The sequence below is a fragment of the Pangasianodon hypophthalmus genome, chromosome 22, assembly GCF_027358585.1.
Source record: "Pangasianodon hypophthalmus isolate fPanHyp1 chromosome 22, fPanHyp1.pri, whole genome shotgun sequence".
NCBI classification, from domain to species: Eukaryota; Metazoa; Chordata; class Actinopteri; order Siluriformes; family Pangasiidae; genus Pangasianodon; species Pangasianodon hypophthalmus.
In genome coordinates, this window is record NC_069731.1 from 24451 (window position 1) to 36528 (window position 12078).

Sequence of the window (12078 nt, forward strand, 5' to 3'; positions counted from 1 at the left end):
ATGTATCACGGTCGTTGTGGTAATTTTGGGGTAATTTGGTAAGTTATCATAGCTGTAAGCCTAATTGTCAGGTCACTTGAAAGGAAGGTGGTTAAAAACTAGGCTAAAACAAGTATAAATAATCTGTCTATTTTCTGTACCACTTATTCTACACAGGGTCGTGGGGAGCCTATCCCAGGGAAATTGGGGCACAAGGCAGGGGACACCCTGGGTGGGATTTCCACTCATTGCAGGGTACAGTTGCACACACATTCACAAACTATGGAGAAACTAGACATGCCAATCAGCCTGCAACGCATGTGTTTGGTCTGAGGGAGGAAACTGTAGTAAAAACCCCCGAAGCACAGGGAGAACATACAAACTCTGCACACACTGGATGGAGGCGGGATTCGAACCCCCAGCCCTGGAGGTGGCAAACATGCTAACCATTAAGCCACTGTGCCCCAGTACAAATAATGTTAATGTTAATATAGCTTTCAGGGAAAAAAAGCACTAATAGCTCAAACAAATTACAGTACATATTTGCCCAGTTACTGTTCAAATAAAATCTGAGTGATTTTAACGAGGTAAATGGAAAGTCTTTTATTCTGGAAGCAGACCAACAGCAAAAAGTTTGAGAACCATTGGCCTATGGGATTCTGACAGCATGAGCTGTTCTGTATTGTGCAATGTGTCTGTAACACCCCCCCAATCCCCCACAGCACACACACACACACACACACACACACACACACCATTTCCATGCTTTTTATTGGTTGGTGCCTGCAACCCGCCCAGTGCACACTCCCCAACAACTAATGTTTTGACAAGTGCAGGAACAAAAACATAGTTAAAATCCACTGCAGTACAGGACTGGCAAGGGGGGGGGGGGGTGGGGGGGGGGGGGGGGGTAGCAAGGGTTGTGAGGGGTGGGGGGCAGTTACATTGAAAAAGACGTGTGTTATATAATTAAACGTTACAGTGTTAGAGAACAGTTGTGAAACGTGTGTGTGTGTGTAAATTGTGAAATACATTGCTTGTGTGTGTGTGTGTGTGTCAGTGAGGAATGCAGCAGCAGCAGAAACAGGCTCAGTAACCCTCAGCTCAAGCCTGAAAAAATGTTGTTCAGATCTACATTAGCTATCGTTTTCATCACAGTGGCACTCAGTCTGGTCTTTGAAGCTGGTAAGTAATCTGTGTGTGTGTGTGTGTTTCTGTGTGTTACAATGTTTTTCCTTTTTGTGTTAAATAAGTAACTGCACCTTTGTAGTCAAAATTTTATTTCAGTCACTGAGAGAAAGTCTTCATCACTGGTAACGTCTGTGTATGTGTGTAGCTGTTTTAATGGTGGCATGTGTGCATAACACATTGTATCACACAATTCGTCATAACATTGGCGATTTGGAATTAAAAGCAGAATAAAGAGACTAAATGAATGTATTCAAATGAGGGCGACTCAGGCGTATCTCACTTGGGATGTGCTTCAGGCCGTGTCCTATACTGCTATAATGAGTATGGTAAAGCAGTACAGTCGTGTCACGCCAACGCCGGAATCGACTGAGAACTCCACTTCCCAGAACACACTGCAGCATACAAACATGGTCGCGCAGACTCCAATCCCCAACACCTTTCCCTGACTCATTGACTACGTTTACATGCACATCAATATTCCAATATTAATCAGAATTTGGCAGTATTCGAATTAGTACTGAGTCATGCAAACTCCGCAATCTGACTGCCCAATTCAGATGAAGACAATATTCTGATTCCCCAAATTCTGATTTCCACCCCTGGAATATGGCTGTTTAATCGGAAATTTTTTGCATGTACACATCTTATTCAGAAAATCCACTTAAAGGGGATATATGCACGTGCTCAGTCCGCAAGGAATTGTGGGTGCTAACAGATGGGTAGCTTAACAGATGCTTACCCGATCCTTTCCATTTCAAGGCCGTGTTGACAAAAATGTTGTCGAGCATTATTGATGGTGAGAAGTGTTAGAGTCCTAATTAAATTAGTGTGAAATAACTGAGCATACGCTATAACCAACAACAGCATCTTGAATCTCCCAGGAAATAACAGCAGGAAATAACAGAAAGGAAAAGTACATGTGTAGATCGGCATACTTACAACAACCGCGTGTACAGGAATATTCTGATGCCTGTGCGCATATAATAACCCTATATAGACCTTAAACGGAATTTGTAAAAATAGTCACTCTTTCTCAAATTTTTTGAAACAAAATCAAAGAGGATATGTAAACTACCTCATATCTTTTGCTATGTTTACTTGCTGCCTAAAAAACCTGTTGAAATTCAGACTAAGAGCTCAGTCAGAATAAAAAAAATGTTCATATAAACAACTCAGTTGGAAATTGATAAACAAACTGAGGCCAATCTGAATTAATGTCCTGTTATAATGAAGGAGGTGGGTTAATGGCTAATTAATATTCTATTATATAGAAGAGTAATTGTTAACCTTTGTGCCTTTCATTATAGAAATCTGAGAGTGTGTTGAGCTCCTTGTTCAGTAAAATCGTTATTTAAGAAAACACAATTTGTTAAAGACTTTAATCTATTTAAAATAATTGTGAGGCTAAATTGATGTCAAACTACCATCAAAGGCAGAGAAGCACTAGATTCTTGACGGTGACTCATTGTCCTCTAAACACTGCCTTCTTGGTAGATGACTCGTCAAGATGTTAGCTTGTCAAGTTAACATTTAGAACCGAAAAAAATACCTTTTTCTTGTTTCTTATTCTAGTAAAATTCATCTATCATAGTTTAGCTAGACAACTGCAGTACCACAGATGCTTCTTTGACAATGTGTAGTTGGCAAAGCGTTTGCAGGTGTGTGAGTGAATTAATATTTATCTTTTCACAGTTTTTAATTACAAATGTGAGCAAAAGTGTCACACTGTACAGCCCTGGACAGTAGAGTGAGTGTGAGGTAGAGTCAGTGTGTGGCACAACCATCTGAAGCAGCGAGATATTGCTGAGACACGGGCAGCTGGAATTATGGCCTCCTGAAGATTTTAGTCCAGATTTTATTCCCGTCTGCGTCTCAGGAAAACGGAGACTTTAATTTGTGTAGTTTTGTCACCAAACACTTCAATTCTCAGCAGAGAAACAATGTCAATTTCAAAACTCTGTTCACATTTTCTGAAGAAAAGACACAGTACTTGCAAAGAGCTAAAGTGATGGAGGGATAAAAGAAAAGAAGGAAGAAAAGAAAAAAGAAAGATATAAAGAATAAAAGAAAGAAAAGAATAAGGAAGGTGTATTGACATGAGATGTAACAATGATGTAATCCAAGTCAGTGTGTTTGATATATGTTCCCCTTGTGTTAATGTTATAAAAGCTGTTGTGTATCTGTTGTGTACTTGATGCTGGGCCTCAGTGTAAAGATTTGAAGGGATGATACCACACACCATGTCCTGAGTTACTGTAAGAACAGTGGCAGTGACAGACTGATGACAGCATTCAGCTCTCCACCTTATACACCTCAGTACTCACCACTTCACTCACTTTAAAGATACTACACTTCTGACACAGTGCAGCTTCCTGTGTGGCCACTAAAGGAAGACAAAACTGCTGTGGTTTTCTGAGAGCAAAGTGGCTCTGTATCAGACGTCACAGTTCATGTCTCTCTCTCTCTCTCTCTCTCTTAAATTCAAATTCAAATGAGCTTTATTGGCATGACGAATGGTACAATGTATTGCCAAAGCATTTATATGGGTAAGGAATAAAACCTGAACAGAGAACAAATGATAAGATTAACAAGAAGTAACAAGTTTAAGAAAAAAAAACAAGGCAAAACAAAAATGTACAGTCTATGGGCTATGGGTGGTGCATGTGTGTATCTGCCTCTCTCTGTAGCTGGGCTGCTCTGTGTGTATCTGCCTCTCTCTATAGCCGGGCTGCTCTGTGTGTATCTGCCTCTCTCTATAGCCGGGCTGCTCTGTGTGTATCTGCCTCTCTCTATAGCTGTGGCTGCTCTGTGTGTATCTGCCTCTCTCTATAGCTGTGGCTGCTCTGTGTGTATCTGTCTCTCTCTATAGCTGTGGCTGTAGCTGCTCTGTGTGTATCTGCCTCTCTCTATAGCCAGGCTGCTCTGTGTGTATCTGCCTCTCTCTATAGCCGGGCTGCTCTGTGTGTATCTGCCTCTCTCTATAGCCGGGCTGCTCTGTGTGTATCTGCCTCTCTCTATAGCCAGGCTGCTCTGTGTGTATCTGTCTCTCTCTATAGCCGGGCCGTGGCTGCTCTGTGTGTATCTGCCTCTCTCTATAGCCGGGCTGCTCTGTGTGTATCTGCCTCTCTCTATAGCCGTGGCTGCTCTGTGTGTATCTGCCTCTCTCTATAGCCGGGCTGCTCTGTGTGTATCTGCCTCTCTCTATAGCCAGGCTGCTCTGTGTGTATCTGCCTCTCTCTATAGCCGGGCTGCTCTGTGTGTATCTGTCTCTCTCTATAGCCGGGCCGTGGCTGCTCTGTGTGTATCTGCCTCTCTCTATAGCCGGGCTGCTCTGTGTGTATCTGCCTCTCTCTATAGCCGGGCTGCTCTGTGTGTATCTGCCTCTCTCTATAGCCGGGCTGCTCTGTGTGTATCTGTCTCTCTCTATAGCCGTGGCTGCTCTGTGTGTATCTGCCTCTCTCTATAGCCGGGCTGCTCTGTGTGTATCTGCCTCTCTCTATAGCCGTGGCTGCTCTGTGTGTACCTGCCTCTCTCTATAGCCGGGCTGCTCTGTGTGTATCTGCCTCTCTCTATAGCCGGGCTGCTCTGTGTGTATCTGTCTCTCTCTATAGCTGGGTCGTGGCTGCTCTGTGTGTATCTGCCTCTCTCTATAGCCGGGCTGCTCTGTGTGTATCTGTCTCTCTCTATAGCCGGGTCGTGGCTGCTCTGTGTGTATCTGCCTCTCTCTATAGCCGGGCTGCTCTGTGTGTATCTGTCTCTCTCTATAGCCGTGGCTGCTCTGTGTGTATCTGTCTCTCTCTATAGCCGGGTCGTGGCTGCTCTGTGTGTATCTGCCTCTCTCTATAGCCGGGCTGCTCTGTGTGTATCTGTCTCTCTCTATAGCCGGGCCGTGGCTGCTCTGTGTGTATCTGCCTCTCTCTATAGCCGGGCTGCTCTGTGTGTATCTGCCTCTCTCTATAGCCGGGCTGCTCTGTATGTATCTGTCTCTCTCTATAGCTGGGCCGTGGCTGCTCTGTGTGTATCTGCCTCTCTCTATAGCCGGGCTGCTCTGTGTGTATCTGCCTCTCTCTATAGCCGGGCTGCTCTGTGTGTATCTGCCTCTCTCTATAGCCGGGCTGTGGCTGCTCTGTGTGTATCTGCCTCTCTCTATAGCCGGGCTGCTCTGTGTGTATCTGCCTCTCTCTATAGCCGGGTCGTGGCTGGTCTGTGTGTATCTGCCTCTATCTATAGCCGGGCTGCTCTGTGTGTATCTGTCTCTCTCTATAGCCGGGCTGCTCTGTGTGTATCTGCCTCTCTCTATAGCCAGGCTGCTCTGTGTGTATCTGTCTCTCTCTATAGCCAGGCCGTGGCCGCTCTGTGTGTATCTGCCTCTCTCTATAGCCGGGCTGCTCTGTGTGTATCTGCCTCTCTCTATAGCCAGGCCATGGCCACTCTGTGTGTATCTGCCTCTATCTATATCCGGGCTGCTCTGTGTGTATCTGCCTCTCTCTATAGCTGGGCTGCTCTGTGTGTATCTGCCTCCCTCTATAGCCAGGCCGTGGCCACTCTGTGTGTATCTGCCTCTATCTATATCCGGGCTGCTCTGTGTGTATCTGTCTCTCTCTATAGCCAGACCATGGCCGCTCTGTGTGTATCTGCCTCTCTCTATATCCGGGCTGCTCTGTGTGTATCTGCCTCTCTCTATAGCCGGGCTGCTCTGTGTGTATCTGCCTCTCTCTATAGCTGGGCTGCTCTGTGTGTATCTGTCTCTCTCTATAGCCGGGCTGCTCTGTGTGTATCTGTCTCTCTCTATAGCCGGGCTGCTCTGTGTGTATCTGCCTCTCTCTATAGCTGGGCTGCTCTGTGTGTATCTGTCTCTCTCTATAGCTGTGGCTGCTCTGTGTGTATCTGCCTCTCTCTATAGCTGGGCTGCTCTGTGTGTATCTGCCTCTCTCTATAGCCGGGCTGCTCTGTGTGTATCTGCCTCTCTCTATAGCCGGGCTGCTCTGTATGTATCTGTCTCTCTCTATAGCCGGGCTGCTCTGTGTGTATCTGCCTCTCTCTATAGCCGGGCCATGGCTGCTCATTCTTTACCTTGTCATATTCTTCCTCAGCTTGTTGTCTCTGATTGTGCTCAGGTATTCTGTTGTTGTATTTTCTGTTTAGGGCTAAATAACATTGTAGTTTACATTGTTTTTGTGTTGTTTCAGTCCAATACAACAGATAATTTCTTTTTGTGCATAAATCATTGGGTTGGGCCGGATTCTGTGGATGAGGGGGTCAGTGTCCTGAGGCTGATTATTGATAGGTGTGTTAGTCAAATTAGTCAGATTAGTTTGTTTGTGGAGCCTCAGGACCAGCTGAATGAGGGGGCTTTTCTCTCTCTCTCTCTCTCTCTCTCCCTCTCAGAGTTTGTTTACATTCTCTTACATGTTCAGAGTTTTACATTCACTGTCAAACCACTTTTCACTGTGTTTTTTTGTTTTGCTTTTTGTTTTCTTCAAATTGCACATGGATGCTGATTGGTGAAATATATTAGTAATGTCATGTAGCACCAGATTTATGTTTACTTCATCACTTCTCTCTGTCTCTCTCTCTCTCTCTCTCTCTCACACACACACACACTCTCTCTCTCTCTCACACACACACACACACAGGCATGTCCACAGGCACAATGTCGGACCCTCAGACATTTCTGTACTTTGCGTATGGCAGCAACATGCTGAAGGAGAGACTGCAACTGAAAAATCCTTCAGCCACAGTGCAGTGTGTAGCCAAGCTTCAGGTATACACACACACTACACTATAACACTATTAATGCTACAAGAACAGAACAATACATTATCACATTATTAATCTTCTTTACATGTTTATAAAATTCAGAGACAAGCCATAAAAATATGACCTTGTCCTGGGCATCCATGTTTTTCTGAGCCAAAGGACTGGAACATGTTTAGATCAGACTCAGCAAAATCAATTTGGAAATTTCTGAGTTCTGAGTACAGTGGCTTGCAGCATATGACATACACAGTGTTAATACTATTTTGTTCAGGATTACAAGCTAGTGTTTGGGAATCATAAGGGCGTGGTCAGTAAGCACTGGCGTGGGGGCGTGGCTTCGATTGAGCCGAGTGGCAGAGACTCTGTGTGGGGCGTAGTCTGGAGAATTAACACTGCCCATCTGACCAACCTGGACAGGTACTCACTGTGTCTGTGACTGTGTGTGCAAATACGAAGTTATGAGGTCAGGTGTGTATTCTCTAGTATAATCTGTGTTTGTGTGCAGACAGGAGGGTGTGAGGTCAGGTGTGTACTCTCCTGCATCAGTCAAGGTATCGTGTCAGGGTCACACATTCACCTGTCGCACCTACATCATGAACAGCCGTGTTCAGGCGCCGCCATCTCCACACTACCTGAAGGTAAAGAACACCTCTCCTACACCATCACACTCAGAAAAGGGGTTAGGGGTTAGGGTGTAAGGGTGTAGGGGATAGGGTTTAGGGTTTAAGCTTTAGGGTGTAAGTAGATTTGTTACAGCAGCTCAGTGTAACAGTGTACCACACAGTGTAACACTCACACAGCTAACGGAGTAAATATGTGGGAAATTGGTGGACATGAGGAGACAGGCATTAACTGATGTAAGTGATTGTGGTGATTGTCAGAACACAGTGCATCGCAGCTTGCTGCGTATGGGGCTGTGTAGCTGCAGACCGGTCAGAGTGCTCATGCTGACCCTGTCCACCACTGAAAGCTCCTACAATGGACAGGTGAGCATCAGAACTGGACCATGGAGCAATGGAAGAAGGTGGCCTGGTCTGATGAATCATGTTTTCTTTTACATCATGTGGACGGCCGGGTGCGTGTGCATCATTTACCTGGGCAAGAAATGGCACCAGCATGCACTATGGGAAGAAGGCATGCCTGTAGAGGCAGTGTGATGCTCTGGGCAATGTTCTGCTGGGAAACCTTGGGTCCTGGCCTTCATGTGGATAAATTCACATATTTACAATATATATATATATTTTTTCTGAATCCATTTATTTCTGTAAAGCTGCTTTGTGACAATGTCCATTGTTAAAAGCGCTATACAAATAAAATTGAATTGAATTGAATTGAATGTGGATGTTACTTTGACAAGCACCACCCACCTAAACATTGCTGCAGACCAAGTACACCCCTTCATGGCAATGGTGTTCCCTAATGGCAGTGGCCTCTTTTAGCAGCATAATGCACCCTGCCACACTGCATCATTGTTCAGGAATGCTTTGAGGAAAAAGACAAAGAGTTCAAGATGTTGATATGGCCTGCAAATTCCCCAGATCTCAATTTGATCGAGCATCTGTGGGATGTGCTGAACCATGTCCGAATCCATGGAGGCCCCACCTCGCAACTTACAGGACTTAAAAGATCTGCTGCTAACGTCTTGGTGCCAGAAACCACAGCACACCTTCAGAGGTCTTGTGGAGGCAGGTGGTTCTAATGTTATGGCTGATCAGTGTATAGCCACAAAACCTTTATAATAAATGAGCCAAACCATTTTCCTGAGCATCATTAGTACAGGGGCATTATGGGTATTTTGTTCCTCCAACTCACTCCCACCTAATATTTAGAAGTTATATAAACATTTACATAACATTAAAACTTTTCCAGAACATCTATATTTAATCTGCACCACCAACAACAGAATACACTGAACACTAATCTGCAGCCTGATCGGGGTGGGGCATCAGCTGTGTTTTTAGCAGATGAGAAGAACTTCAGGAACATTAGCAGGACAGTGTGTGTGTGTGTGTAAACGTAATGACATAAAGAGGAGAATGATTTCTTTTCAGACCCGAAGTTGAACACTTATTTAAGAAAGCTTAAATTATTTAAATCCTTCAGGAATACATTTCAGTATTTTGACTAATGTGCTATGACAAAACGGAAACATGAAATTTTGCTTCTGCTTACACTTAAAACATTGTACACCTTAACACCATACTCTGTGTGTGTACTCAGTTTCGTTTTTAGCTGAACAAATTAAATTTTTTAGCTTGCACTGAAAAATTACAGTAGATTGTTTTTAATGATTTTATATAGAGGGAAAATCTGCCCCAGGTCTGCATTCACACTGAAGTCTGCTCATCTCTGTTTTTGGTATTTCAGGTGATAATGATGGGAGCAGAGCAGAACGGCTTACCTAAAGCTTATCAAGACAAACTGAATTCTACTGAAACCAACAAATATGATGGGCCACTTCCAATGATGGATAAGGTGTATGCTGCACTCAAAAACTCCAAAAATGGGTCAACCTGAAACTTCAAATCATAACCATATAAGCAGAGAGTAACTGTACTGTGTGAGATAAAAACTGTGTAATGTACACATTAAATTAGTTTAATTAGTTTAAGCAGTAACTAGTAAAAGATGTGTTTATATTGTTTGGACTGAACGATTTTTCTTCACATCTGTACCTGGGAAAAAAATAAAATCAACAAAATGTGATTTGTGTTTGTGTTGTTATAACCAGCAGCAGATTCAGTGTGGGGTTGCCAGGGGAGAACACAGAGCTAGTGTGAGGTGGCCAGTGTGGGACAACGAGCTAGTCAAGTCCATACTGGCCATCGCGAGATTCAGGAGAAGCCCGGTGACCTGGCTTGCCTTGCAACTGATTTGGCCTGCAAATTTTTTTCCACATGCAATGCCACCAAATCCGGCTGGCAAATCCTGCAGTTTCGAAAAATTTTGGTCTTTAATCCAGACCAAATTTAATTAAGAAAAATTTAATTTATAAAAAAATAAAAATGTATTTAATATAATTAAACATGATTGGGTGATAAATCATGAACCCACTAATCTTGCAAAGTTATTGGTCATTAATCGCCTCATCTCCTTCCAGCTTCTGTAAAAGCTGGAAAAAAAAAGCAAGTAAAACAGTAACCAATGTAGATGCAGTGAAGAATGGACAAGAAGCTGCAAGGTAAAGCATGGAAAAGCATGGAAAAAGAAAAGCCCTGGATGTGGCAAAATACAGAAAACATATTTTTAACATCATGTGCAGGTCCGTCTGATCAGCCAACAACAGGGAGTGAATTACATGTACTGGGCAGACAGAATGAAAAAAATTACATTTTAAGCTATTTCTCACAACAGGCGATCTCAAAATTTCAATATTAAAGATAGCAATCTTACACTTAAGAAATGCCATGATGTAGTTTAGTATTGTATGACGTTATTTGCACGTCGTTGTGGCTACTGTAAACTGCAGTACTGATATTATGCAATCAGGCCTATAAATATTTGACAGGGACACAATTTTTTTTTTGTTGTAATTTTGCCTCTGTACACTACCACAATAGATTTGAAATGAAGCAATCAAGATCTGTCAACTTTCAGCTTTAATTCAAGGGGTTTAACAACAATATTGCATTAACCGTTTAGGAATTACAGCCATTTTTATATAGTCCCTCCATATTTAATCCGAGCAGGAAGTATAGCTCTATACACTTCAGAATTCATCCTGCTACTTCTATCAGCAGTCACATCATCAATAAACACCAGTGACCCAGTTCCACTGGCAGCCGTACATGCCCATGCCATAACACTGCCTCCACCATGTATAACAGATGATGTGGTATGCTTTGGATCATGAGCCCTTCCTTTCCTTCTCCATATTCTTCTCTTCCTGTAATTCTGGTACAAGTTAATCTTGGTCTCTTCTGTCCAAACAATCTTGTTCCAGAAATGGGCAGGCTCTTTTTTTTTAGATTTTTTTTTTCTAGCAAGGTCTAATCTGGTCTTTCTGTTCTTGAGTGTTACCAGTAGTTTGCATTTTGCATCTTGAGGAAAAACCCTCTGTAAACTTTTTTCAAATTCAAATTTTCTTTCACATGCATAACCATACACAGTACGACTTGCAGTGAAAATGCAGAAACTGTTTCGACATAAAATAATACAGAAAAACATTAAATATAAAGAAATATATATGCATAACAAATATATGGAGATTATATGTGTATATGTGTAACGAGGAGTCGACAGAATGGGGATCCATTAGCAGCGTTTAATAAAAGGCAGACACAGTCATACAGGCATGGTTGAGAAACAGCGAAACAGGGTAATCAGAGGCGAAACAAAGGCAGAGTAATCAAACAGGCAGATGGTCAGGGCAGGCAGCAAAGAATCCAGAAACGAGAAGAAACAGTCCAAGGTCAAACACGGTAATCCAACAAAGAAGATACAAATGCTCAGAAATGTCAGCCGGGGCAAAACAAGACTTCGCAGAAAGTGAGCAAGAGGAGGAGGCTTAAGTAGTCCCGGTAATAGGCTGTAGGTGAGCTAGTAATCAGTGCTGGGTGCGGGGTGATGGGAAATGTAGTTTCGAGGGGAAAGTCAGTACTCGGGTGATGGTGACCTCTGGTGACGATCAGCGGGAACCACAGAGGCCGGATTCGTTACAGAGCCCCCCTCCTGCGAGCGGCTCCTGACGTGAGAAGGCAGACGACGCCGGGGTCTTACGCGAGGACGAGGGGCCGGTTTATCCGGATGGGTCCTGTGGAAGTCAGTAGTAAGAGACGGGTCAAGAATGTCCTTGGCATCGACCCAGGACCTCTCCTCCGGTCCGTACCCCTCCCAGTCCATGAGATATTGCAGGACTCCTCCCCGGCGCCGAGAGTTTAAGATTTCCTGCACCTGATATGCCTCCTCACCGTCGATGATGAGGGGAGGGGGTCCCTGGTTCCGGGCCTCATCTAGGTCGTCCGCCCTTCTCGGAGCACCAGCGGCCTTGAGCAGGGAGACATGAAAAGTGGGTGAGATACGATATTGTGGAGGTAAGGCCAAACGATAAGAAACAGGGGTTATTTGTTTAACGACTTTGAAAGGACCCACGTACCTGGGACTGAGTTTGCAGCAGGGTAGTCGGAGCCGGAGGTCTCGAGTGGAGAG

The 12078-nt window shown here is 43.9% G+C and overlaps 1 protein-coding gene across 1 annotated transcript; it reads left to right on the top strand.

Moving 5' to 3' along the window:
- The first annotated feature begins 916 nt into the window (after positions 1–916).
- ggctb (gamma-glutamylcyclotransferase b) lies at positions 917–9636 on the top strand. Its single transcript, XM_026912124.3, has 5 exons — positions 917–1164; positions 6807–6934; positions 7202–7347; positions 7436–7568; positions 9298–9636. Exons 1-5 carry the CDS (start codon positions 1098–1100, stop codon positions 9445–9447), a joined length of 624 nt encoding a protein of 207 aa, XP_026767925.2. The 5' UTR covers positions 917–1097; the 3' UTR covers positions 9448–9636.
- The last annotated feature ends 2442 nt before the right edge of the window (positions 9637–12078 follow it).

Excerpts from the sequence above, each read along its gene's own strand:
- ggctb (XM_026912124.3), top strand. The coding sequence starts at position 1,098 with ATGTTGTTCAGATCTACATTAGCTATCGTTTTCATCACAGTGGCACTC. Across the intron at positions 6,935-7,201 it reads AGTGTGTAGCCAAGCTTCAG|GATTACAAGCTAGTGTTTGG; the intron begins GTATACACACAC and ends TATTTTGTTCAG. Across the intron at positions 7,348-7,435 it reads CATCTGACCAACCTGGACAG|ACAGGAGGGTGTGAGGTCAG; the intron begins GTACTCACTGTG and ends GTTTGTGTGCAG.